Source organism: Panthera leo, chromosome F2, assembly GCF_018350215.1.
Source record: "Panthera leo isolate Ple1 chromosome F2, P.leo_Ple1_pat1.1, whole genome shotgun sequence".
Lineage (NCBI taxonomy): Eukaryota > Metazoa > Chordata > Mammalia > Carnivora > Felidae > Panthera > Panthera leo.
In genome coordinates, this window is record NC_056695.1 from 16339687 (window position 1) to 16365195 (window position 25509).

The 25509-nt window shown below is 36.1% G+C and overlaps 1 protein-coding gene across 7 annotated transcripts in view; it reads left to right on the forward strand.

The window, feature by feature from the left end:
* MTFR1 (mitochondrial fission regulator 1) overlaps positions 1 to 25509 on the forward strand; it is a 62978-nt gene that overhangs the window by 11999 nt on the left and 25470 nt on the right. For 2 of the 7 annotated variants that reach the window (XM_042923245.1, XM_042923244.1), the window contains exons 2-3: positions 10991 to 11133; positions 17191 to 17289. In XM_042923245.1, the coding sequence (XP_042779179.1) occupies positions 11068 to 11133; positions 17191 to 17289 (165 nt within the window). In that variant the 5' untranslated portion in view covers positions 10991 to 11067. The other 5 variants (XM_042923246.1, XM_042923247.1, XM_042923250.1 and 2 more) reach the window with 5 other exon arrangements.

Here is a 25509-nt window from a genome sequence, read left to right on the forward strand (position 1 = left end):
GAGCTGTCAGCAGAGTCTGATGCGGGGCTTGAATTCATTAACTGTGAGATCATGACCTGAGCTGAAGTTGGACCCTTAACTGACTGAGCCACCCAGGTGCCCCTGAACAGTTTTTTCAAAAGATTGTTTTTAAATTGATGCCAGAAGGGGTGCCTGGGTGGCTCAGTCGGTTGAGCATCCGACTTTGGCTCAGGTCATCATCTCACAGTTCCTGGGTTCGAGCCCTGCATTGGGCTTTCTGCTGTCTGCTTGGAGCCAGCTTTAGATCCTCTGTCTCCCTCCCTCTCTGCACCTTCCCTGGTCCCTCCCTCCCTCTTTCCCTCCCTCCCTCTCCCTCTCAAAAATAAATAAATATTACAAAATAAAATAAAATTGATGCCATAGTACTTAATTCATTTGCATGGGAGTGCTTAAAATAAAAATAGTTCAAGAAGAAGATATGTAATTATGTCATTCATTATAGTTATATTTCAGAGATCCTCATATGAAAATAGTGCACTCTTAGTTCAAATGAATATATAAGACTACTCTAATCTCTTTTATTATTTATTTATTTAATTTTTTTAATGTTTATTTTTTTTTGAGAGAGAGAGACAGAGTGAGAGCAGGGAGGGGTAGAGAGAGAAGGAGACACAGGATCTGAAGCAGGCTCCAGGCTCTGAGCTGTCAGCACAGAGCCTGATGTGGGGCTCGAACTCACAAACCGTGAGATCATGACCTGAGCCAAAGTTGGACGCTTAACAACTGAGCCACCCAGGATCCCCCTCTAATCTCTTTTATATCAGAAAAGTTGACCTCTAAAAATGTTACAGAAAATGCCCTTCAGAAATGTAATTTCGTATATAAAATCTGTTTCCTTAAAAGAAATATCATCAAGTTGTAATTTGTCTTATTAAACTTTTTATCTGAACAGGTTTTTTTTTGTTTTGTTTTTTTTTTTGGTTGTTGAGAGATGTAGTTTAGGTCATGAGATTTATTCATTTGTGGACTGAAACAAGTGTGACTTATACTTTAGATTCTGTGCTAGGCGCTGGGAATATAGCAGTGTATTTAATTTTGCATGAACAGTGTAGAATATTAATCCTGAATAATTGCCATTAAATTGTACCCAAGGGTCAAATACTGTATCATTATTTTATAGTATGGGAAAGTGTTCTGATTTAAAGTCTCAACCAGACTGAAGTATAGCAGTGGTCACTAGATTTTAATTTCAAGTTTAATTTCCAGAAAGTAGGGAGGGCATGGCATTGACATAGGATTGACAGCTTTTCATTGTGATGAGTAAGGACATTTAAAAAAAAAAAAAAAATCAAGTAACATCCATCTGCTGTCCCCATATCCTAACAGAAAAGGCTTTTTTACACCGAAATGTAAGAAGGATATAGTCTCAAAATAAAGGACAGTAACTTCAAATTGAATAAGTTTTTTTTGTTTGTTTGTTTTGTTTTAATACTTCATGGTCCTTATTTTTCTTTCGCATCATTGTTTGGCACTAGAATGTAGAGCGTCATTGGGGTGCATTGATTTATCTAATCTTTTAGTATTCTGAGAACAGGAAACCTTATTCTAATAAATTAACCAACTGAATAAGAATGTCCTTTTAATCATTTTAGACTCCTTCCACCTCTGCTATAAAATGGTCATACTCCTCTCTCATATTGTAAAGATAATTAAATGGCCATTCTCTTGAATAGTTCCCAAAGACCTTATAAAAATAAGCTCCAGTGTACTGTTGTAGCTTTTAACGTTTTTGGCATTTTAAATTTAATGACAACATAAATTAATAACAACTTTGCTATTATTACTAACAGGGTTATTGTGAAACTATTTACTGGTAATGAATTTTTTTTATCATAACTATCTCAAAAGCATACACTGCATTTGTTGATGCAGTATTAGTGTTATCTTTGATTTGATTGCCATAAACTTTAATTGGTGTAACTGTACACTCTTATATATTTTCATAGTATTTGTAGAGGGAAGAGAAAGTCTGTTTTCAAGATTTATCTATTTTCATTTAGTCTTGTCTACTGCCCTGCCAGTGACCTGTTCTCCTCCTCCCCCAAATAGTTTGCTATTTCTTATAGTCTATGTCAGAGTAGACTAGACTATAAGCTTATATCATCATCATAAAATTCTTGAAGTTAAATTATATATGTATTCATACAGAACCTAGAAAACAAAATGCAGTCTGATTCTTAGCCATCTTTTTTTTTTTTTTGAATGTTTCTTTATTTATTTATTTATTTATTTATTTATTTATTTAATTTTTTTTTTAAAAAAAATCATTTTTATTCTCATCCATTGTTTAAAATATTCTAGTAAAACAAAAAACATAAGGTATAAAATGAAAATCCTCCATAATCCCCACTGCACTTTTTTTTTTTTTTTTTTAATATATGAAATTTACTGTCAAATTGGTTTCCATACAACACCCAGTGCTCATCCCAAAAGGTGCCCTCCTCAATACCCATCACCCACCCTGCCCTCCCTCCCACCCTGCCCTCCCTCCCACCCCCCATCAACCCTCAGTTTGTTCTCAGTTTTTAACAGTCTCTTATGCTTTCTTAGCCATCTTTTTTTAAGCCTTTTTTATTTTGAAGTATGACACACACAAAATGTAATATAAAATGCACAAACATGAATATATAACGCAATAAATTCTTACAAAGCAAATGTCCATGTAATCACCGCCCACATTAAGGAATAGAAAGTTGTATGCACTCTAGAAAGCTCCTTTATGCTCTCTACCAACTATTACCCACTCCCATCCAAAGGTAACCACCATTGTAACTTCTTACGTAGCTTTGTTTTGCCTTTATTATTTTCTTTTTTTTTTAAAGATTTTAATTTTAAGTAATCTCTACTCTTTTTTTTTTTTTAATGTTTTTATTTTTGGGAGAGAGAGAGAGAAAGAGAGACAGAGTACAAGCAGGGGAGGGACAGAGAGAGGGAGACATGATCCGCAAAGCAGGCTCCAGGCTCTGAGCTGTCAGCACAGGGCCCAATGCGGGGCTTGAACCTGTGAACCACTAGATCATGACCTGAGCTGAAGTTGGATGCTTAACCAATCGAGCCACCCAGGTGCCCCAGGTAATCTCTACACTTAACATGGGGCTCGAAGTTAGAATCCTGAGATCAAGTGTCATATGCTCTACTGACTGAGCCAGCCAGGTGCCTCCTTTTTATTATTATTTTTTAAAGTTTATTTATTTATTTGAGAGAGCATGAGCAGAGGAGGGGCAGAGAGAGAGAAGAGAAAATCCCAAGCAGGCTCTGAGCTGTCAGTGTGAAGCCTAACCTGGGACTCAAACTCACGAACTGTGAGATCATGACCTGAGCTGAAACCAAGAGTTGGATGCTTAACCAGCTGAGCCACCCAAGCGCCTCTCCCTTTACTATTATTATTTTTAGCACCTTTGTGATCCATAGTGATGTTTACTTTTTCATTCCTTATACTTGCTATAGGTGCCTTCTCTCAGTAAATTTCATCAGAAGTCCCTTTTATTTTTTTAATTTTTTATTTTTCCCCAAGGAAATAACTACTGGCCTGGATATACTTCTCTGCCTTGACAGTTCTCTGATGCTTTCAAATAGATGATTTTTATATTTTGTCCAGTTTATTTATCCTCTTGGGAGGATGATTTGTCTGAAATTACCTAGTTCACCTATAAGTAGAAGCAAAATGCTTACATAATCTGTTCACATTTGAGATAATGTAGAAAAGATACTGGCTTGCATCTTAGATGTCCTTCGTTTAATATTTTAATATTAACTTAGCAACTGTTATATTCCGTATACTAAGTGCTGAGGTCACTGTGGTGAATAAGATAGTTTTTGCTGATTAAAGTGCTGTGGAGATAAGCAGTTTAGGTACATTGTTTTAATGTGGTATAGAGGATAATATTTACAGGAGTACCCTAATCCTGGTCCATCAGGAAAAACTTTGGTCCATCAGGAAGAACCTCTTGGAGGAAGTGATAGCTAAGCTGAAATAAAGGACTAGTAGGACCTAGCTTGATACAGGGAAACTATAGGGAGGTGGAATACTGGATAAAAGAAAAGTCTAGAGAGCCTGTTGAGTTTTTAGAATTATCTGTATGACCAGATCGAAGAGTAGAGTATGAAAGATACAGAGGATAGGAAAGTGCAGAGACCAGATCATAAAGGACTTATTTCAGTATTGAGAATGAATAGAAAGGGGAGAGCAAAGTTGGTGGGGGGGGACTATTAACTAGTAATAGTCTAGTTAATAGATTTTTATGATAGTGTAGGCTTTGGATAACTGGATTGGAATAGAATAGCAATGTAAATGGAATCTGATCTATTTAGGAGGAAACCTACATCTTGATTGTAGAAAATGAAAGAGAAAGAAGGAATGATTGACGATATGGGTGCCATTTTCTGAGGCAGTAGCAGATTCAGGAAGAAAATTAAGGAGCTTGGTTTTGGATCTTTGGTTTGAGAGCAGATGGGAGAAACCAGAAGGTGGCATGTGATTGAAGCTGACATAGGGCAGGAAAGAGGATTTATCTATACAGAGTGGAGCTGATGTAATGAGACCTGTGAGTTGAGGGGGTGTAATCCTGAGCCCTTAGGGGGAAGGAGGGACAGGAGAGAATGGGGGACAGAATAGGTGCGGATGTAGGTAAGTGTATGGCATGTGGAGTGGCAAGATGTTGAGGGATTTCCTGTTAGATGATTTCTCTATTATTTGAAGTAGTGTGCTTCATTTTTGCTGAGAAATGATGGAGGAAGGGTTGGAGAGATTTGGATAGCATGGAGAATGCTTGAAAAAGCTGCTTGGGGAATGGAAGAGGGGGAAGAGTAAGAAAATATTTGCCTAGAATGCTAGACAGCAGTGAGGGCCCGTTTGATGTCAGAGGTAGCACATGTTTGTAGCAACATCAAAATGTGAGATTTCGTAATTTTTCTAAGGTCCAGTTGTAGGAAATGAAGCCTGTTGGATTAATCAAGTTGTGGTTTGTAGAAATAGAGCAGTAGAGTAAGGAGTTGAAAATACTGACACAGAGTGGTTCAAGTGATTTTTGGCTGCATGGGGGTAGAAGAAAGTGAAGGTGGAAAGGGATTGATTAGGTTGATGAAAATTGCAGGGAAGAATAGACCGAATGTCTCAGTATGGACAGGGTAGATCAGAGGAGTATCTGAGGGAAAGCTAGAAGGTGAGATTCTTTTTTTCTAGATTTTTTTTTTTTTTAAAGTTTATTTCATCTCTATAACCCAAGGTGGCGCTCGAACTCAACCCCTAGATGAAGAGTCGCATGCTCTTCTGACCGAGCCAGCCAGGTGCTCCTAGATTTTGTTTTTAAATGAAAAGTAAACCATACAAAGAAAAGTCCACTTCTACCTGCTCTGGCCATTTTTAAGAGTTTGATGTGTATCTTTCTATAAATAAAAAGGTTGAGGCTTGGGGCATTTGGGTGGCTCAGTTGGTTGAGCATCTGACTTTAGCTCAGGTCATGATCTCACAGTTAGTGAGTTTGAGCCCTGCATCAGGCTTGCTGCTGTCAGCGCAGAGCCTGCTTCAGATCCTCTGTCTCCCCTTCTCTGCCCCTCCCTCACTTGGGCTCTCTCAAAAATAAACATTAAAAAAAAAATGGTTGAAGATTTTTGTTTTTTACAGAAATAAGATCATACTTAACATATTCTCTCTAAAAAAACAAAACGTTATTCTTGCTGTATCATGTATATTCCAGCGAGTCATTATATAGACTGTTACTTTTTTAAAAAAATTGAGAATAGTTAACAATGTTACATTACTTTTAGGTGTACAACATAGTGATTCAATAAGTTTATACATTGTGTTATGCTCATCACAGGTGTAATTACCATCTGGACTTCACTCACTTAATAGATGCATAATATTTTCTAATATGAGTATATTGTAATTTAACAATTGTTTTATTGATGAACATTAAGGTTGATCCCAGTTTTGTGGTTAGAAAAAGCACTGTAGACAATATCTTTACACATGTGTTATTACATACAATGCTTTTGAGAGAAATTCCTGAAAGTTGCATAAGTTGGTCAAAGGCTATGTATGTTTTTAAAGCTTTTATTTGAGGTATAACTCACATTAAGGAAAGTATGTAAGGATACATCTTGGTAAGTTTCTGTTGGTAGGTGGAGGAAGGACTACAAAGTATCCTCCAAACTGAGAAGACACTTAAGCCTGAAAAGCACAACAGGCAACTCCATACAGTTAACACAGAGTTTTATTCTGGGTAATTTACTGACAGGGTTGGTTGGATGATAATCTGGACATCTGTGCAGCTATTCCCTGAAAAGTCCGGATCTTAGCCTACAGATTTTTATAGAATGTGCAGGAGGGCATTTTAGTTTTAGTGAGATCAGAGGGCTTGCAGGCGTTTAATTGACAGCTAACCTTTAACAGACCTTGTGGTGCCATCTGTACTTCAGGAGAGGGAATGACTGTTACCTCTAACAGATTCATGGGAGGCCAAAGCAAGCCTCCTTGGCGGGCATTTCTGAGGGATGTATATTAATCTCCAAGGGGTCAGGAACACATAGCCCCAAGAGAGATCATTGAGCTAGCAGATATGAGCAAGATGAAAGACTAAAGGTAGAGTCAGTATTTTCAACTCTCCTACAGTTTCATAGAATAAACATACCTAAGTGTCTATGTTAAGAGATCAGAGTATTGCCAGCACCCTTAGAAATCCCTCTCAGACCTGCCAGTCAGGACCCCTGTCTTCAACAGCAAAACAGAACAAAACAAAACTTGAAGAAAAAAAAAAAAAAAAAAAAACAAAAACAAACCTGATCTGTGATTAGCTTACTTTTAATTTTACCTGGTTTGGTTCTTTATATGAATGGGCTTACACAGTAGTCTCTGGGATGTGTCATGTCTGAATATTAAAATCACCTAGCACTGGCAAATAGAAGATACATTTATTGATTTACTAGTGCTCAGGGGGCCAAAATGCAGAGAAGTTGTTGATTAGGAATAGCTTTGATATAAAGCGAGAGAGTAAGCAAGGAGGAACCCTTTGAGAAGGCTTTGAAGCAGTATTATAAATAGGGAGAGCCCAGTGTCAGTTCAGGAAAGGAGGGGACATTTATCTTTAAGAAGCGTTCTAGAGAGCACAGTGGAGAGGCTTGGAGGAAAGGTTGGCAGTAGGAGGCTACCAACTGACTATGTGACCTCTTTCCTGTGTGTTTCCGTTTAACAAGGACCATTTCCTTTCTTGAAATTTCCTTTTTGTTTCTTTGCTGACAACACTTCTGTCATTATTTTTCTGCTACCCTTTGATCATTTTCCCCCCAGGGGTTTTTATTTTTTATGCTAGTTCCTTAAGTATTTCCTGGGGTTTCTATTCTGGCTTCTTTTCTTAGTCATTCACTCTTAGATTTCATCTCCTTTATCCAAGCCTGTGCTCTCCAATCCTTGGCTCAGATTGCAGAACATCTCTTCTTGGCAAAAATAATTTTAAAATATTAAAAAAAAAATCCTTTCCATTTGAAAAATGAGCAAAAGATACTTTGGAGAAGATACCAAAATGCTCCCAAGACATGTAAAGAGCCCAGCAGAATGGCTAAAATTTAAAATACCAACAATACGAAGCAAGTATTGACAAAAATTGTATCACAACTAGAACTCTCTCATTTACTTGCTTATGAGAGTGTCCTTTGGAAAGATGTTAGTTTCTATTAAAGATGTAGCCATATATTTTATTTATACAGATCTTCCTGGACTGATGATGGAGTTCTGTCCCAGTAAGCCCATTATAAATTGAAGATACCATAAGTCTAAAATGCATTTAGTACACAGAACTTACTGAATGTCATAGCTTACCCTAGCCTACCTTAAATGTGATGAGAACACATTAGCCTACAGATGGGCAAAATCACCTAATACCATTCTAAAAGTGAAAAACAGAATGGTTGTATGGTTTCAGAATGGCTATAAGTCTATGAGTTGTTTACCCTGTGATCACGTGGCTGACTGGGAGCTCTAGTTGCTGTTGCCCAGCATCACGTGAGAGTATCGACCATATATTGAAAGCCCAGGAAAAGATCAAAATTCAGAATTTGAAATGTGTTCTCTACTGAATGTGTATTTGCTTTCACACTATTGTAAAGTCAAAAAATTATGAGTTGAACCATTTGTGAGTTGGGACTGTCTGTATATCTTGTGATGTAGCAGTTGTACTTCTGAGCATATCCTCAAGAGAAATGAGTTTTTACGTGTACCTTTCTATGCTATGTGCAAGAATTATTTTAGCACCTTTATTTGTAATCGATAAAAAATGGAAACAACCCAAATATTCATGAACAGTAAATTGGGTAAGTAAATTGTGGTACAGTACATAACAGCAACGAAAAATAACTGATTTACAAAGGATGTGAATTAATCTCACAGACATTGTTAAATGAAAGAAGTCAGACACAAAAGAATACATCGAGTGGGCAAAACTAATAAATGCTCATAAAAGTTAAAATAGTGGTAGAGGCGCCTGGGTGACTCAATCAGCTGGGCGTCTGACTCTTGATTTAGGCTCAGGTCATGATCTTGAGGTTTGTGAGACTGATGATCCCTGCGTTGGGCTCTGTGCTGACAAGGCAGAGCCTGCTTGGGTTTCTCTCTCTTCCTTGTGCATGCGAGTGGGGGAGGGACAGAGAGAGGGTGACACAATATGAAGCAGGCTCCAGACTCTGAGGTCTGAGCACAGAGCCCGATGCCAGGGCTTGAATCCATGAACCCCAAGATCATGACCTGAGCTGAAGTCAGACGCTTAACTGACTGAGGGACCCAGGCACCTCGTGTCTCTCTCAAAATAAGTAAACATTTTTTTAAAAGTCAGAATAGTGGTTAGAATGGGGGCTTTTGGGGTTCTGGGGCTCTTGATCTGAGTGGTGGCTACACAGGTCTATATATACATAAAAATTCATCAAGTTGGACACTTAAAATTTGTGTACTTTTCTGTGTAAGTTACATTTTAAAAAAGTGATAGGCTGGGTTGCTTGACTGACTCAGAAGAGTGTGCGACTCTTAATCTTGGTTATGAGTTTGAGCCCCACAAAGGGTGTAGAGATAACTTAAATAATAAAACTTTAATAGGATTTTTAAAAAGTTTACTTTGAGAGAGTGGATGCATGTGTGTGTGAGCTTGGGAGGGACAGAGAGAGGGAGAGGAAGAACCCCAAGCAGGCTCTGTGCTAACAGCAAGGCTCAATCTCATGAGCTATGAGATCATGACTTGAGCTGAAATCTAGTCTGACACTTTACTGACTGAGCCACCCACACGCCCCAATAAGTAAAACTTAAAAAAATTTCATCTTAGAGACATCTGGCTGGCTTAGTTGGTAGAGCATGTGACTCTTCATCTCAGGGTTGTGAGTTCAAACCCCACATTGGGCATGAGGCCTACTTAAAAAAAAAAAAGGTCAAAAAATACTTATGTATATATAAAAGTGGTAGGTTTTCAAATCTGACATAAAACCATCTTTTTTTCTCCCAGGTTTTTTTTTTTTTTTTTTTTTTTTCTTCCAGCTTTGACATTATTTTTGGACCTTTGCTGTTTTTCTTCCCATTAACTCTCAGAGTATGGCATTCTTACAAGCAGTAATAGATATTGGTAACATTAAAATATATCTGTGTCTCTGTCTCACCAAAGTTCTAGTCATGACCATTTCACAGTTATCAATAAAGTATATATTTCTGCCAGTGCTTAGAATTATTACATACTTTCATCTGTCATTAGGACCTGGCTCTTTTCAGTTCATGTTTCACCCAATGTCTGATACATTTGTGGCACCTTTTATCTCCCCCTCCCCCAATTATTCATAAAGTTTTTTTCAAAGTGTAGACCATAAACTCTTTTTGTGGTCCGTAATGGGATGAGCTTGCATCAGAATGTAAATCAAATATATTACTAAGTCTACTTAGTAATACCAAGTACTTAGTAATAATAAGTACACCGAACTGTTTTGTTCAGCCATTTTGTTTGTTTTTAATTAAGACTGCTTTGATGAGGAAGCAGTACATTGACATAGTTTTGTTCAAACTCTGTTTCATTGGAGACCAACACTTTCAGCAGACTGGTTTAGGCTGTATGACGATTTAACAATTTAATTCTATCAGACAGAGGGGCACCTGGGTGGTTCAGTCAGTTGATTATCAGACTCTGGATTTTGACTCAGGTCAAGATCCCAGAGTTGTAGGATCAAGCCTCGTGCCAGCGTGGAGCCTGCTGAAGATTTTCTGTCTTCTTCTGCCCCTCTCCCCTACTCCTTTGCTCTCTCTGAAAAATTAATTCTATCAGGTATATAGTATATTGATGGGGAAGAAGGAGGTGAGTGGCAGGGGTTATATAGTGCCAGAAGTGTGGAAGGACTTTTGTCATTTTTGACCCTGTAGCATCTGAATTCCTGTTCCATATTTCTGGAATTCCTTTATGGCTTTGGTAGGAGGCAGAATCTGTAACTATAGTCAGGTAGATTTGGCCAAGCAAATGCCATCAGTATGGACAGCAACTCAGGAGCCAGTGAGGCAGAAAAGTGAGAACTGGCAGACTGTTCTATTCTGGAGGGCGGGGGGGGGGGGGGGGGGGGGGGGGGCAGTAGCAGTTGCAGTGATGTCTTCTCAGGACCAATTCTGCCCCAGTATTGGATGTCTTTCCTGGCTCTGTGTAGCCTATATATCAGTTATCAGCTATATACATTATTATCTACTATATATCTTTTCATAAAAATATTTTCTACTTAAATTACTCATAGTGGGTTTTTATTGCTTCCAACTAAGAAACCTGGCTGGAAAAAAAAAAATCATTAAAAAAATACTGTGCTATTTATTTAAAGCTGATCACAACAAAATTTGTTTTCTCTTAAGTAAACTACATGCAAAGTTTTAAAATGTTTTAGACTAGACTTTGTGAGACATGTTGCAGACAGCAAAGATTCTAAATAACAATTATTTCATTTTAGTATTTGCATTTTAAAATTTTAGTGTGCTTATTGGGCCATGTGCTGCTATGTATGCCTGGAGTACTTGAAATGCAAATTTGGAGAGACTTTGCCATCTAAATGCTTGGCTGGATTAAGCGCCTAATTAGGATGGTTTTTCAACAGGTTGGAGTAAGCATGCAATCGGTGAGTGCTCCAAATTAATTTTTAAAATCCAGACACTTGTATGTTTTAAGATTTTTTTCTGAGAAAGTGAAATAAATCTATATATGACCAACATTTTAAATTCAGTATGTTTATTTTAGTCATAGAAGTGAATCTTTACCTAGCATCCTAAGTACTGGAGTAACATTCTGGGTTAAAATGAAAATTTTATTGAAATTTTATTGAAAATGTACCAATATTCATGTGACTGTTAAGAGCAATGCATTTGTTAGTGGTGAGGAAAGACATACATACATATATATATATATATATATATATATATATATATATATATATATAAATCATTGAATAAAATATGTTTGACTAACACTTGACAACCCTGAATGTTGTGTGTAGAACTATTAATATTGAATGCTGTTATAATGTGGTTTATCATACAACTGTTTAAAGTAAAAGGTAAGTCATGTCTCTGAAAATATAACTATAGATATGAAGAAAAAATTAGTATAATATTCTATGCCAAAGATGTTCTGATCTTGATTTTTGAAGTGTTTTCTACTGATACATATTTTTTATTTTTAGATCCAGTGTAAAGTTATTAGAGCAGTAGTTCTGCTAGGTGTATTTTGTGGAATATTTGTTTTTCATTTTCAAATTCAATGTTTTTCATCTGTAATGTGAAATTAAATTTTGTTTGTTAAAGATATAGGCAGGTTACATAAATTGATTATGGGTATACTTTTTAATACACTACTTTTGCTCCTGTTTTTATTTTGTGTCTTCTCATGTCTTATTAAGAGAAAGTTAAACTTTAAATCTCCCAACCCCTCAACATTACATCTATTTTCTTTGGAGATAAAAAGCAAAGAACCAAATAAAAATACCTTTTTAAATATCTGCATAATTTTAAGATTATTAGTTTGAGGATAAGCAGTAGGAAAATGGTTTGTGAAGTTAATACTATTTTCATCTTTTTCAGTTACATCTTTCTCTGTTTTGGACTTCACTTAAAGTAGCTATATACTGTGTTTCTCATTTGTTATTTACCACCATTTGGCTGTATAGAGTAGATTAACATTTCAGTACCAACAGCAAAATAATTTCTGTTGCTTTCAGAAAGATGGGAGGCTTTCGTAACTTATAATTCCCAAGAAGTCACGCTTTATAATTTATGTTTCTTATTTATTTCCAATTTTAGTAAGAATTACAGTTTAGTGGCGGGGTGCCAGACTGGCTCAGTCAGAAGAGCTTGCAGCTCTTGATCTCAGGGTCATGAGTTCAAGCACCACATTGGGCATAGAGATTACTTAAAAATAAGAATTTTTTTAAAAAGTGTAATTTAGAGGAAAGATCTAGGTCCTTGATTCAAACAACTCCGGGTCTGAAATTGGTCTCTGCCAGTTACTTTCTTCATCTACAAATTACAGATAGGAACCACTACTCTAGAGTCAGCCTGTGGATTAAAGGACTGTATGTAAAACAGCTACTTCAGTGGCTTGTACGTACTATAGCTACATTCAGTAATGGTTAATTTTCCATAGTTTTGCTCTGTCACTCACCCCCATTCCTGGCCCAGGTCAGGTGAATGTGACTAATGCTAATGAAGCCAAAGTGTTTAGTTTCAGGAACAGATAACAAACACACTTTCTTTAGCTCGTTCCTTTAATTTAGCTTTGTTCATTTGAGGGGTAAAATGTGTGCCTTTCATCAAAAAATGGACCAGGTAACAGAGCATTAACTTATTCCCTGTATTGTAATCACAGTTAAGGGCTCTTCCTATTAATAGTAACTAAACAAGATTTTATTTTCTAAATGTTTATTTTGAGAGAGAGAGAGAGTGAGTCAGTCAGTCCCTAGCAGGCTCTATGCTGTGAGCGCAGAGCCCGATGTGGGGCTTGATCTCACAAACCGTGAGATCATGACCTGAGCTGAAATCAAGAGTCAGTTGCTTAACTGACTGAGCCACCCTGGAGACCCCCAAAATTGTTTTTGTATGTAGTGTATAATCATCAACTTGAATGAGTTAATTGAAAATCTATATAAAAACAAGTCTTTTTTCTAACATAAAGCAATTTGATCCTTGGGAGTTATTTAGTTTCTAAGATCTCTTAGTGTGCTGCCTAAGTGTAAGGAAGTGTATAGTCTACCAAGATTTTGCTTTTGGACATCTGAAAATAAAACTTTTTAGTGTCCTCTTTTAGTAATAAATACATATTTTCCCATTGGTTGGATAATGAACTTGATACTAATCAAAGTATTCTAAGAGCGGAAACTACCTTCATCTTTACATGTTTTATCTTCTTAAAAAGAAAAAAAGAAGCTTTGAGACTAGGGATTTGTTTTTGCCATTAGAACAACCGGTGATGATTAGCTCTTTGTATTTCACTGTACGTATCAGCACCACTGTATGCAATGGCTATCACTGATTGATTTACTATACCTAGTTCTTTTGCATAAATTATGTACGTTCACCAAACATTTTTTGTTTTACAGGTATAACCACAGTTCTAGCAGATTACTGATTTGCATTAGTAATATATTTCCAGTAATAACTTAAGAATTATAACCTTGTTTTCCTTTTGTGCTGTGGAGGAAGAAGGTGAATGTGGCTAGGAGTTTAGAGTAAGGAAGAAGAGACTTGAGGAAAGTCTTATGTTTAATTGGGGATTTTGAAATTGTTCATCTCTACCCCTTCTCCCCAATACACGCTTTGGATTTTCCACTGGCTCCCTTGGAGTTAAGGATTTGTACTTTGTTGGATCCTAGACTACTTGAAATTTTGATTAATGATACAGACTTTCTTCCAGAAAAATACTGTGTATGCACAAAATTTTGCATGTAATTTCAGGGATATGTGGCCCTCAGAATAATGACCTTTGTGTTAATATGAAATAGCTTATCTTGAGAAAAATCTGTTTGTTTAGAATTAAATTTGTACTTTTTCTACTAAATGCTACTTCTCAAATAGTAATATAGATTAAACTAGTCTATAACAGATGAATTACCACATAAAATTTGAGTACAGTCATCATGATGAGACAGATGATAGCTTCAGATTCCAAGCTCACACTTCAACACTTCTACAATAGCATTTCACAATGTTAAAAAAGAACAAATTGCTTTCTTGTTGTCATCCTCCTCCTTGCTGTCATCACTTTCAAACACTGTTGCTAAATGTTATGGACTGTCATTACTAGACCCAGACATGCAAACACACATGCACACAGATTCATGATTAGATTATTTGTCAGTAGTCATTATAAATAAAGCAAAGCAGAGCTTTTCTGTTTAATAACTATTTAATAATTTTCTAATGGAATTGAATTTTTATTTCTTAAAGTATCTAGCAGTGGCAGTTTTCTCCTTCCCCCTCTCTTACATCTGAAAAAATACTAATGGCAATTTATCTTTAGAGGAAGTCTTCCCTTCTCCAGTATACTGACAAGACAACAGTTCAGCCACCAGTTAGGGTAGGAGATACACTTGGGCCTTACAGTCTCCCAGTGCACAGATGGTGACTTTTCAGTACCATCTGTTCATTATTTCTTCACAGCCATTTACAATTTCTCCCACTCCATGAGGGCTGAATAGAAAAAATAAAGTAGGACCTAGTTTTAGAGTTCCTAAAAGTTAGCTGCTCTTTCCCCTCACTTTTTCCTACAGTTGAGTAAAGGTTTTATGACTCTTCTTCTTTCTCAATATTCCAGTCATTAGCTTACATAGACCCTTCTTCATATCTCTGGTGCTACGTGCCGTGCAATTCCCAGGTAACAGAAAAGCATTGTTAGTCTACTGCATATACTTGAAAAAAATCACATAAAGCGATCTGTTTTTATTTCCTTTAACTTTGTATAAAAATCCTGAGTAGTCTACTTAGTCCTTATAAGTAAAAGCTGAATCTCTGGCCACCTTCACTTGTAGAAGTCACCTGGTATTCTTTCCTCCTGATATTAAGCAGATGGGAAGATAATAGTTGAAACTTAGCCCTGAAGCATGCATAGCAAGGAATGCTAAAAGTTGGCAGAAACATTAGTCCCTGACCTTGGCAAATCCTTTTCAAATTTTTCTTTGTGAGCTTTTTGTCCTCTTCATCTCCAGTTAAGATCTTGCTTACTGGAGGCGTGGGAGATTAACTTTAGACTCTTAATTGTCACATTGTGATGCATAAATAGTGTTCCACGGCTCTGGCATCATAGGAGAGTTTTGACTTGTGACTAAATACAAGATTCAAGAGGAGAATGATTGAATGGTATAGTTGCTATTGCCCTGTGGATTTCTTTTTATAAGATTAAGACCTATGAACATGTATAAGGTAGAGTTTGCTTAAATATGGTTTTAGAATTACTTGTCCATGAACTTATTTTTCCTTGGCCTCTTATGTTGAATTTGTAAAACTGTGATGCTTCCCATTTTTCTCTAGTCAGATATTTTTCTTCTCTTAGCCCTCTTGTGTTATTAACACTATTCGTATGATAATCCTCTGTATGATCATTGGTGTGAATGATTCGGATTCCTGAATTACAGGTAATTCTCTTCTAAGCTTCACAGTAGCTTCGCCTCTTATATTCTTTATTTAATATTCATATTTCAATATCGATCTAGTCTTATCTTTCTACTGACCTATTTTCCAGTCTGTGCCATCTTTTCAGTTTATATTTCCAAAGCAAGAGTTACAGTTTTTACTGGTTGTGGTAGCCAGTGTAGGTTCTAATACTTTCTGGAACTCTCTCAGGTGATAGTGAAACTCTGAACATATTAGTGGTGAATTATATAAAAGCTGAGGCATATTCTGGAGGTATTATATATACCCCCACGATCCTCACATTGAGTCATACTGTTATCTGTAATTGGATTTGGTTGCTAAAAATCTAAGAAGTCAGGTTACTTCTATGCTCATTTTACAAGTTGTGCATGCTTTTAGAATGGTTTAAATGTCTAATTTGGGTTATGTGTTGGAGCCAGTGCTGTTTACTTTATTTCTTCCTTGGTCATATTGCATATGTTAAGGTGATTCCATTCTTTAAATTAGAATGGCCATGGAGTGACTTTAAAAAGGGGTCAGTGTCTGTTGCTCAGAATACATGCCAGCTGATTTGGTATTATTTAGTTTAAGGATATGATTGAATGTTAAAATTTAATGAATTAAGTATAATGATCATATCATTCTCATTCTTTTCTTTTTAAATTGCTTTTAATAGCATACCACCTGTCTTTGCCTCTCTGCCCAGGCTTTCGAGTATAGCACTCAAAACGGATAGTTTTTCTCTTTAAGGAAAAATGATATACTTGGGGAGAAGTTTCCAGGTACTTTATAATGATTTAACATTCTACATGTGTGTTTTTTTTGTTTGCTTTCTGCTTTGGGAGTTTGTTTTTGTTTTTGCATTAAGCATAGCATAATGTCCTGAGCGTATTGTGATTTCATGTGAGAAATTCTGCTCATTAGGGTCACTCACTACAAGCCCACCTAGTACCTTTGTGTAAATTGGGAAAAGACACCTTTTCCCTGGCGATAAGGCCTCACAAGAAGATGCAGTGTAGCTAAATTTTAGCCCACACTCCCCCTTGACCAGACATTCTTGTGTAGCAAAAAATGAAGCACCCTGAATGGTACAAATTCAGATTCTGAACTTTGTACTGATTTGGATTTGTTTTGAAAAGTCCATTATAACAAACACTCACGGTTTTAAAAAAATGTATATGTATTTAAAATTCTAAAACTTTAAAAAATATAGCAGAGATGATAAAAATTGTTTCCTTTGCAGAATAGTATGAAAACATAGTGAAAATGCGAAGTTTTTACTCCAAATGTAATTCTGTTTTACAATTATTATTCTTCTGTATTTTTTATATAATGCCTTAAATTAAACCTTATTGTGTTAATTATAACCAGCTATATATATATATATATTTTTTTTAACTTTTACTTGAGAAATATTAGCTCATTTCCCATAACATTTAAAGCATTCTGATTCCATAATTAATGTGTGAATATTTTGTTAAATTAACTGTCCAGTGCTTTGTAGTAACAGTTTTATTACCTTTGTAATTAAACTTTGGTTTTTCCTATTTCCTCAGGTACTTTGGTCTGGGAAGCCATATGGTTCATCTCGAAGTATCGTAAGGAAAATTGGTACTAATTTATCTCTGATCCAGTGTCCAAGAGTTCAGTTTCAGGTACTATATTTTATATGTTTCAAAACTTTATATTAATATGTGCATTAGAAATACAAGTAGGCAAGACAGCTTTAAAAGTATTTTAGAACCTTTCCCCCTTTGATGCTGCTACCAATAAAAGACAATAAAACTATAGTAAAGTCTTTCTGATTTTACTTCCTCTGTGAAGTGATTATTCAAGCTTTTTAAAGCTCTTTAAGACATTTATCCTTCTTAAGAATACATATACTAAGATTTAGAAGCATATCATAAGCCAAGTAGTTGTTAATTCCCAGGTGACCTTGGACATGGCCTTATGTAACTTTAGAGGGGCTTCAGGTTCCACCATTGTTTTCTTTAGTTATTATACCTTCTTATCTGGACAGCCACTCTGTTCCCCTAGTTTATTTTTAGATGTATCTGTGGATGCCTTGTAAGGTGCTTTCTCCATCCTAGGTTTAAAGCTTAGCATTAATTGTAGAAACCATTGCCTGGACAACGACAGTGTCAAGACAAAGAGGTAATTGTGGTTCTCTGAATGAGATAACAGGGAAACCCTGAATTGGGAATACTTTAGAATGCTTAGGTCTTAGTAACCTCTGATAGCACCAAATTGAGAGCAACTCTACTCTTTGCTTGGAGACAAATTGTTATTTTCGTGATTTGGGCTTTGTTCCTTTTTGTTGTAATAGTGTTAGACATGTTCTTGTTTTTCAGCAATTCTTCACAACAGTAATACTACAAAACCTTTCAGTTTGACATTTAAGAATATAAAGTTCAGCAGATATCTACACCAGTTTTAAATAATGATGGATTAGCATGTGAAATGTGGAAGATGTATTTAATTCATAATCCAAAGCTCAGAAGTGCCCCCTGAAAGCTTATTTGATATTATGTCTTACTCATAAATCAGCACTCCTGGCAGATAGAGGTAAAAATCTGTTCCTAAGTAAGTGGTAGAAATTAGCATTTGTTCAGGTTGACTAACAAGGTTGTTCATTGTTGTGCTCATTCATAATCCTGCTTGCATATTGACTGGCAAAACTTTTGTGCATCAATCTAGAAATTGACAGATTGGAACTTTCCAAGAAGTAATTTTTTTTTTTTCATCAATTTATAGGCTTTAAAAAAATAAAATGAAGAAATCTCTGGTGGTAATTCTCAGGCACAATTTCTGAGAATTCAGTTAGACACAAATTGCTGATTGCTTCATTTGCCAACTTCCTTCAAATAACTGTTGTGTTAACTGAGGCTTATTCACTTTTTTCCGATTGCTCAGTTCTATTAAAATTTTATTTTTGTCCATTTATGTGTCTACTTAACCTAGTTGCAGGAGAATTTGGTACAGCATTTGTGTTCATGTAGCTAGAGATATATAGAAGGAGATGAAGATAATTTAGCATTTTTTAGTAACAACCCAAATCTGCCTTGATAGTTACTGGGCTGAAATTTCCCCCAGAGCCAAGTATAGTTTCTTGGAGAGATTCTTTTTCTCATTGTTATTAGTCGCTTAAAGGGTATGAGCAGGATTAAGAATACTAGATTTAGTACAGGAGCTGAATTTGAGTAAAGGTGGATAAACATAGGAGAATAAGATCAGAGAAATACTGGTGACCTACTTGAGAATATAATGGAAGACAGAAGACATTTGTTTATAATGAGATTTTAACTTCCAGGTGGTTTTATAGCATACTGAGTCTTTTTAAATTCAAGGTCAATATTAAAGTGAGTGTTTTATGTGCTAGTTAGATATTTTAAATCTGCTATTATTCCTTTGTATCCTCTATTATTTTTTAACTACATCTATCAGAAATGTAAAAATGTGGAATTTTAAAAACCATGCAATTTAGAGTAATAAAGTTGAAAATGCATTTTTGCTATTTTTCTGGCTCAGTTGAGGATTTGATAGGGAATATATTTGGACTGTCTAGGAGCCCAGCATGAGTAAATTCTATAGAAAGTCTGGAACTGAGGACCACAGTTGGACCCCAGGAGAGTAGACACCATTTTAGGGCCATATTCAGGAGACAAAAATTGAAATGGATTAAACTTGAGAATAGGGCATTCCTGGGTCAATTCAGAAGCAGGAGTTAGGTAGTCAAAACCAGTCCCTCTGACGTTCTGGGTGATTTCAGTCTTTTGGAGGATTTGTCTGAAACTTAGCAATGTATATTCTTTACTTCCTATATTCCTGTTGACTTTGAGTTCCATTTCTTTTCTACCGCCCACACTCATAGGTAACACCTCGACTCTGTCACCCTCAAAACAATTTTACCTCCGAAATCTTAAAGTTCAGTATAGTTCCTTCCACATCATACCATCTTTTCACTGTTACCAGCTGACCCATATATTTGTAGACAAGTAATGATAGGCAAGATGGGCGCATTACTTTTTGTCGTGAGGGTTAGACAAGATAATCCTTATAAAGCTCTGAATATAATAACTGGTACATAATTAGGGCACAGAAAAAGTGTGCTAGTGGTGGTGATTTTATTATTATTATTGCCACCTGACAGTTGAATAGCAGATTAACTTGCTTGCTATTCAAATAATTCACCTCCTGATTTTATAAATTAGATTTACAGAGTCACAAATCAGAACAGAGACCAACACATTTATTTACACCTTAATCCAGTTAATGGGCACAATAAATTTGGGGCTGGGAATAAAATATGGTAATAAGTGTAAAAAGCAAAGCGTTGCTTTGCTTTGTTACTTGAAGGAGACTTGCCTGTAACCCCATAGCCTTTCCCAGTCCTTTGTTTTGTGAGTGCTAGACATGAGTTGGCTACTTTAGACTCAAAACAAGATCTCTAGACCCTTCATAATTTAGTTATTTTAAATTAAGCTTTTTATATATTTTTTGATATTTATTTATTTTTGAGAGATAGAGTGTGTGCACAAACGGGGGAGGGGCAGAGAGAGAGAGAGAGAGAGAGAGGGAGGGAGGGGTAGACACACAATCTGAAGCAAGCTCCAGGCTCTGAGCCATCAGTGCAGAGTCCAATGAAGGTCTCAAACTCACGAACGAATGAGATCATGACCTGAGCCAAAGTCAGACGCTTAACACCCCCTGAGCCAAAGTCAGACGCTTAACCCCAGCTGAGCCACCCAGGTGCCCGTCATTGTAATTTTGATTTTCATTTCCCTGGTGATGAGTGATACTGAGCATCTTTGCATGTGTCTATTGGCCATCTGTATATCTTCTTTGGAGAAATGTCTGTTTATATCTTCTGCCCATTTAAAAAAAAAAATTTTTTTTAACATTTATTCATTTTTTGATAGTGTGAGTGGGGGAGTGGCAGAGAGAGAGGGAGACACAGAATCCAAAGCAAGCTCCAGGCTCCGAACCGACAGCACAGAGCCCGATGCAGGGCTTGAACTCACGGACCGTGAGATCATGACCTGAGCTGAAGTCGGACACTTAACTGACTAAGCCACCCAGGCGCTCATCTTCTGCCCATTTTTAATTAGATTATTTGTTTTTTGGTTATTGAGTTGTATCAGCTCTTTACATATTTTGATTGCCCTTTATTGGATATGTCATTTGCAAATCTTCTCCCATTCAGTGGGTTGCCTTTTAGTTTTGTTTGTTTCTTTTTGCTGTGCAGAATCTTTTTATTTTATTCTGGTAGACCCTTCACATTTACTTTTAATTGAAGAAAAATAAACTTTCCTTGGCCTTTTTATACCTTTCAGATATGTAAATTTCAACCTTGAGTCACAATTACACACTTCTGGCCATAAGCATTTTGTATATTTGGATATTATAGCCCCCTTGGGGGTAGGAACCCAGATTAAGACAAAGAGAGAGTAGGTTGTTTTGTTTTGTTTTTTTCCTCCTAGTACTTATTCCAGCTTCATGAAACCAAAAGAAAATTCAGATCATGGAGGAACTGGAGAAAGCAGTGAACTCTGGAAGATTGGGAGGAATGGGGTGCAGAAGTTATAATTTGCAGTGGTTCTCGATACTTTTTGCATATTTAAATCACCAGGAGCTTTAAAAATATTCATTCTCCGGCCCCATCTTGCAAAGTAGTTTTGTATGCCCGCCTTCCCTGCAAAAACACAGAGCTTTTGAAGAATATAGGTCCTACTCAAAGCTCACTAAATCAGAATTTCATACATTTGTGGGTTTTTTTGTTTGTTTTGTTTTATGAGGAGCTTCTTATGCAGCTGAGGTTGAAAACTTCAGGCACATATTGTATTTTAGCATTTTGCTAGGGAAAATTTTCCTTAAAGCAGTAACAGAATTATCTATTGACAGTTACAAAAGTAATTGTTACAAAAGCACCTTGGGGGTGCATTTTTATAAATTTTAAATTGAATGAGTTAAACATGTGGAACCAAAAGCAGCTTATTGGGGTGGTAAATACTACATATGAAAAAACCTTAAGGCAAAAAAAATTAAAGGTTATCTTGAGTACTACCAGAAAAAGTGGGGTGGGCCACTTGGCAGTGGGTATAGAAGTTGGACTTTCAGTTTTTGTAACTGACAGACTTCTGGGTAATTTAACTTGGACCACCTTTTTTCCTTGTGGAAACCCTGCCCACTCCTGTTTTCTGGGGTTGCTAGGAGTTGTTGGAACTGTAGAGGTAATGTTCTGTAAACAAACAAGTAATGAATGAAATTCTACCAAAGTTCACACCCCGTGATGAAATCTGGAAGTAAAATAGCCACTTGTCACAGCCCATCTTTATTTAGCAAATAAACTTGAAATCTACATTATTCTAGGGGCTGTTGATCAATGGTGGACCAAAAAGACGTGATCTCTGTCCTTATTGGGATTTGATTCAGTGGGAGAGATATTTAACAAGTAAATATTCTAATACACATATAATTTATACTAAATGCTGTGAAGGAAAACATAGTATAGCATGGGGCAGGATAATAATTGGTGGTTTGTCTGGAAGGTGCCTTTGGAGGAATGACAGGTAAAGATTAGAAGGAGCCAGCTCTTCACAGTTGGGGTAAGGGGTGGAGTTGGTGGAAGAGAGAATATGTGCATAGGTTCTGGAACAGGCAAGACAGAAGTTATAGTTTGAGGAGCTAAGAGAAGGCTGGTGGGACTTCATGTGGTCTGGTGGTCTTTGGTGTCTGAGCCATGTGAAGGTAAGTGCCTGGATTAATACTAAAACTAACTGTTAAACTTAACACTTTTTTTGTTCAGTTACTCTGCAGTATTCTGGAATATGCTAGCATGTGATGTCATACTCTATGTGATGTTAAAACTTCTTGGTAATTTTCGCTCTCAAATGGCCATTAAGAACGAGATGCAGATACAGTATTATGTTTGATAAATTTGGTAGTGTGGCACTGTAATTTGAAGCGTAACTCTAAACAATGAACGATTGTGATGTTTTATTCATTCTCAGTAATTGATTTCTTAAAGATTAGTTTCTCCAGGGGATCCTGTTACTTACCTTCTTAGGTTATTTTGAGAGAGAGACACATTTCTCTCCCTTTGTCTCTCTGATGTCTTTCCTGTCCCTGTTCCCTCCTCCCCTTCTCTTCCTACCCTGCCTCAATTTAGGTGCATGAATAGAAAGCTTTAATAAATGCTCGCTTTTTAAAAAGTGACATTCTACTCAAAAACATGAGTGGCTGAGTCTTGGCCAGAATATTGGATTTGGTGTTCTTTACACAGGTATATTGTGTGGCCTGTTGGTGTCACTGTATGTGACTATATTAAAATATAGAAATTTTGCTTTCAGTTTTTCTAATTATGGCAAGAATTAGTAGAAAAAGAATTAAATCTGTTAGTAAAAGATTAATTAAATCTGTTAAATTAATTTAATTTAATTTAATCTGTTAAATTAATTTAATTTAATTTAATTTAATTAATTAAATCTGTTAGTAAAAAGAGATTTTTTTTTTTATTTTAAAAAGTTAAAGATTATTATTTTGCTGTGCTGCTTTTAATACATGTTTTGCATTGGAATATAAACAAATGGTGGAAAATAGACTGAGTCTATTTACTATTATACCCTTTTTGGCAAGAAACTGAGAGAATCCTGGTTCCTAATACCAGTGTATTTATTTTATGAAAAGTCACATTAGGACAAAATTAGCTCTTCTAATATTTTATTCTAAGTATTTCAACTTTTATACAAGCTGTGTATTTTTCTTTCATGCATTTTATTAAATCATTTGTCCTGGTATAGTTGGTATAGTTTTACATTATCAGAATATTAAAAATTATCTAAAGTTAACTGTAGTAAAATTTTTGAAATATAATTGAATTTTGGGTGATTTAAGTTGTACCAGATGTTGAATTAAACTTAAGATCAGTAAAAATAATAATGCTGCTACTGAATTTTTGCTCTGAATGAAATACTTTTCATACGTTCTGGAAGGAATTTGGATACTTACAAATCAATAAATACTAATTTTAATTTAAAATTTTATAATGCCCTTGATTTTGGAAAAAAAAAAATTTTCTATTCTTTCTTCACTGTGTGTTTTGTTTTGTTTTTTTTCCTCTGTCACAACGATAGCTATGATAGGACAGGACCTTGCTGGAACTTTCAGTAAGTTGGCTTTGTCTTTTTCAAACTTCCCATTGGTCATCCATGCATGTCAGTAGTGCCATCTAAATTGTACTTCCAACAGTTCCATGCCATCAGCCCCCTTGCCTGCGCTGATGTTACCTTAACTGGTACTTAATTAAGTGAATTGTCTTTACTATTCCATTCTTTTTTATTTAAAATTTTTTAAAATATCTATTTATTTTTGGGAGACAGAGTGCAAGCTGGGGAGGGGCAGAGAGAGGAGAGAGAGATACAGAATCTGAAGCAGGGCCCAGGCTCCGAGCTGTCATCACAGAGCTCGACATGGGGCTCGAACCCAGGAAGCGCAGGATCATGACCTGAGCTGAAGTCGGACGCTTAACTGACTGAGCCAACCAGGCGCCCCTCCTATTCCATTCTTGTTACTCAGTGCGCATTTCAGCAACAACTTTATTTATTTATTTTTTTTAACGTTTATTTGTTTTTGAGACAGAGCATGAACAGGGGAGGGCCAGAGAGAGAGGGAGACATGAACAGGGGAGGGCCAGAGAGAGAGGGAGAAACAGGGTCCAGGCTCTGAGCAGTCAGCCCAGAGCCTGACGCTGGGCTCGAACTCACGGACCGTGAGATCATGACCTGAGCCGACGTCGGACGCTTAACCGACGGAGCCACCCAGGCGCCCCTCAGCAACAACTTTAAATCTTTAAAATAAGATCAGTGTTACTGTATTTTCAGTTTTATTTTGTCTTTTGGATGAGTTTGGTTTCCCCAGGGACTTTGTTAGCCTTTTTTTTTGTTTCTTTTTTAATGGCATAAATCACTGTTATGTAGATATGTGACTTAAGTATTAAGATGACTATTCTGTGGGGCAGGATGTCCATTAGTAATGATACAGATATGATCAATTCTGGAATTGGTTCTTGAAAGTATCAATATTTTCATCTCATTGAACATGTGTTATATAGACAGGGTATTATTTTGGTGATTACCTAGAATAATTTCTTAGTAAGATTGTAAACTAAGTCAATGGAAAATTGTTTTTTTTTTAAGTTTATGCAGAAAGCAACATTTCATGTTTAATATGTTGAAGGTACTACAGATGTAAAATTTAGATACATTGTTTGATCTTTACATTATAAAATACTCTGAAAAGCTGTCAAAAATGTGTTGATTTATGTTTTTAAATATTTGTTTTTAGAAAAGTATCATTTTTCTCCTTTTATAAACAAAAATATCTAGGAAGAAAACTAATTTTTTTAACTTTTGTGGGAAAGAAGTCTTGAGGTCAAAACTTCATTTTACCTGTCTTAAATATACCTCACTTCCAACAAACTAGTAACTATTGAAATAAAATTTTATTTACTATCATTTTTAAAAATTAGTTTAAGAGCATGAGCAGGGGAGGGGGGGGGAGAGACAGAGACAGAGAGAGAGAGAGAGAGAGAGAGAGAGAGAGAGAGAGAGAGAATGAGAGAATGAGAATCCCAAGCAGGCTCCATGCTCGGGGTGGAGCCTGACATGGGACTCGATCTCATGAGCATGAGATTATCATGACCTGAGCTAAAATCAAGAGTCATACACTTAACCGACTGAGCCACCCAGGTGCCCCTACTATTTTGTTTTCTAAAATAGTTATAAACAGACTGATCTTCATGAACTAGCATCTTCATCATTCAGGTTTTACTTTTATGATCTTTCACTTGTACAGAATAGCCCATTACTGTGTTCCTT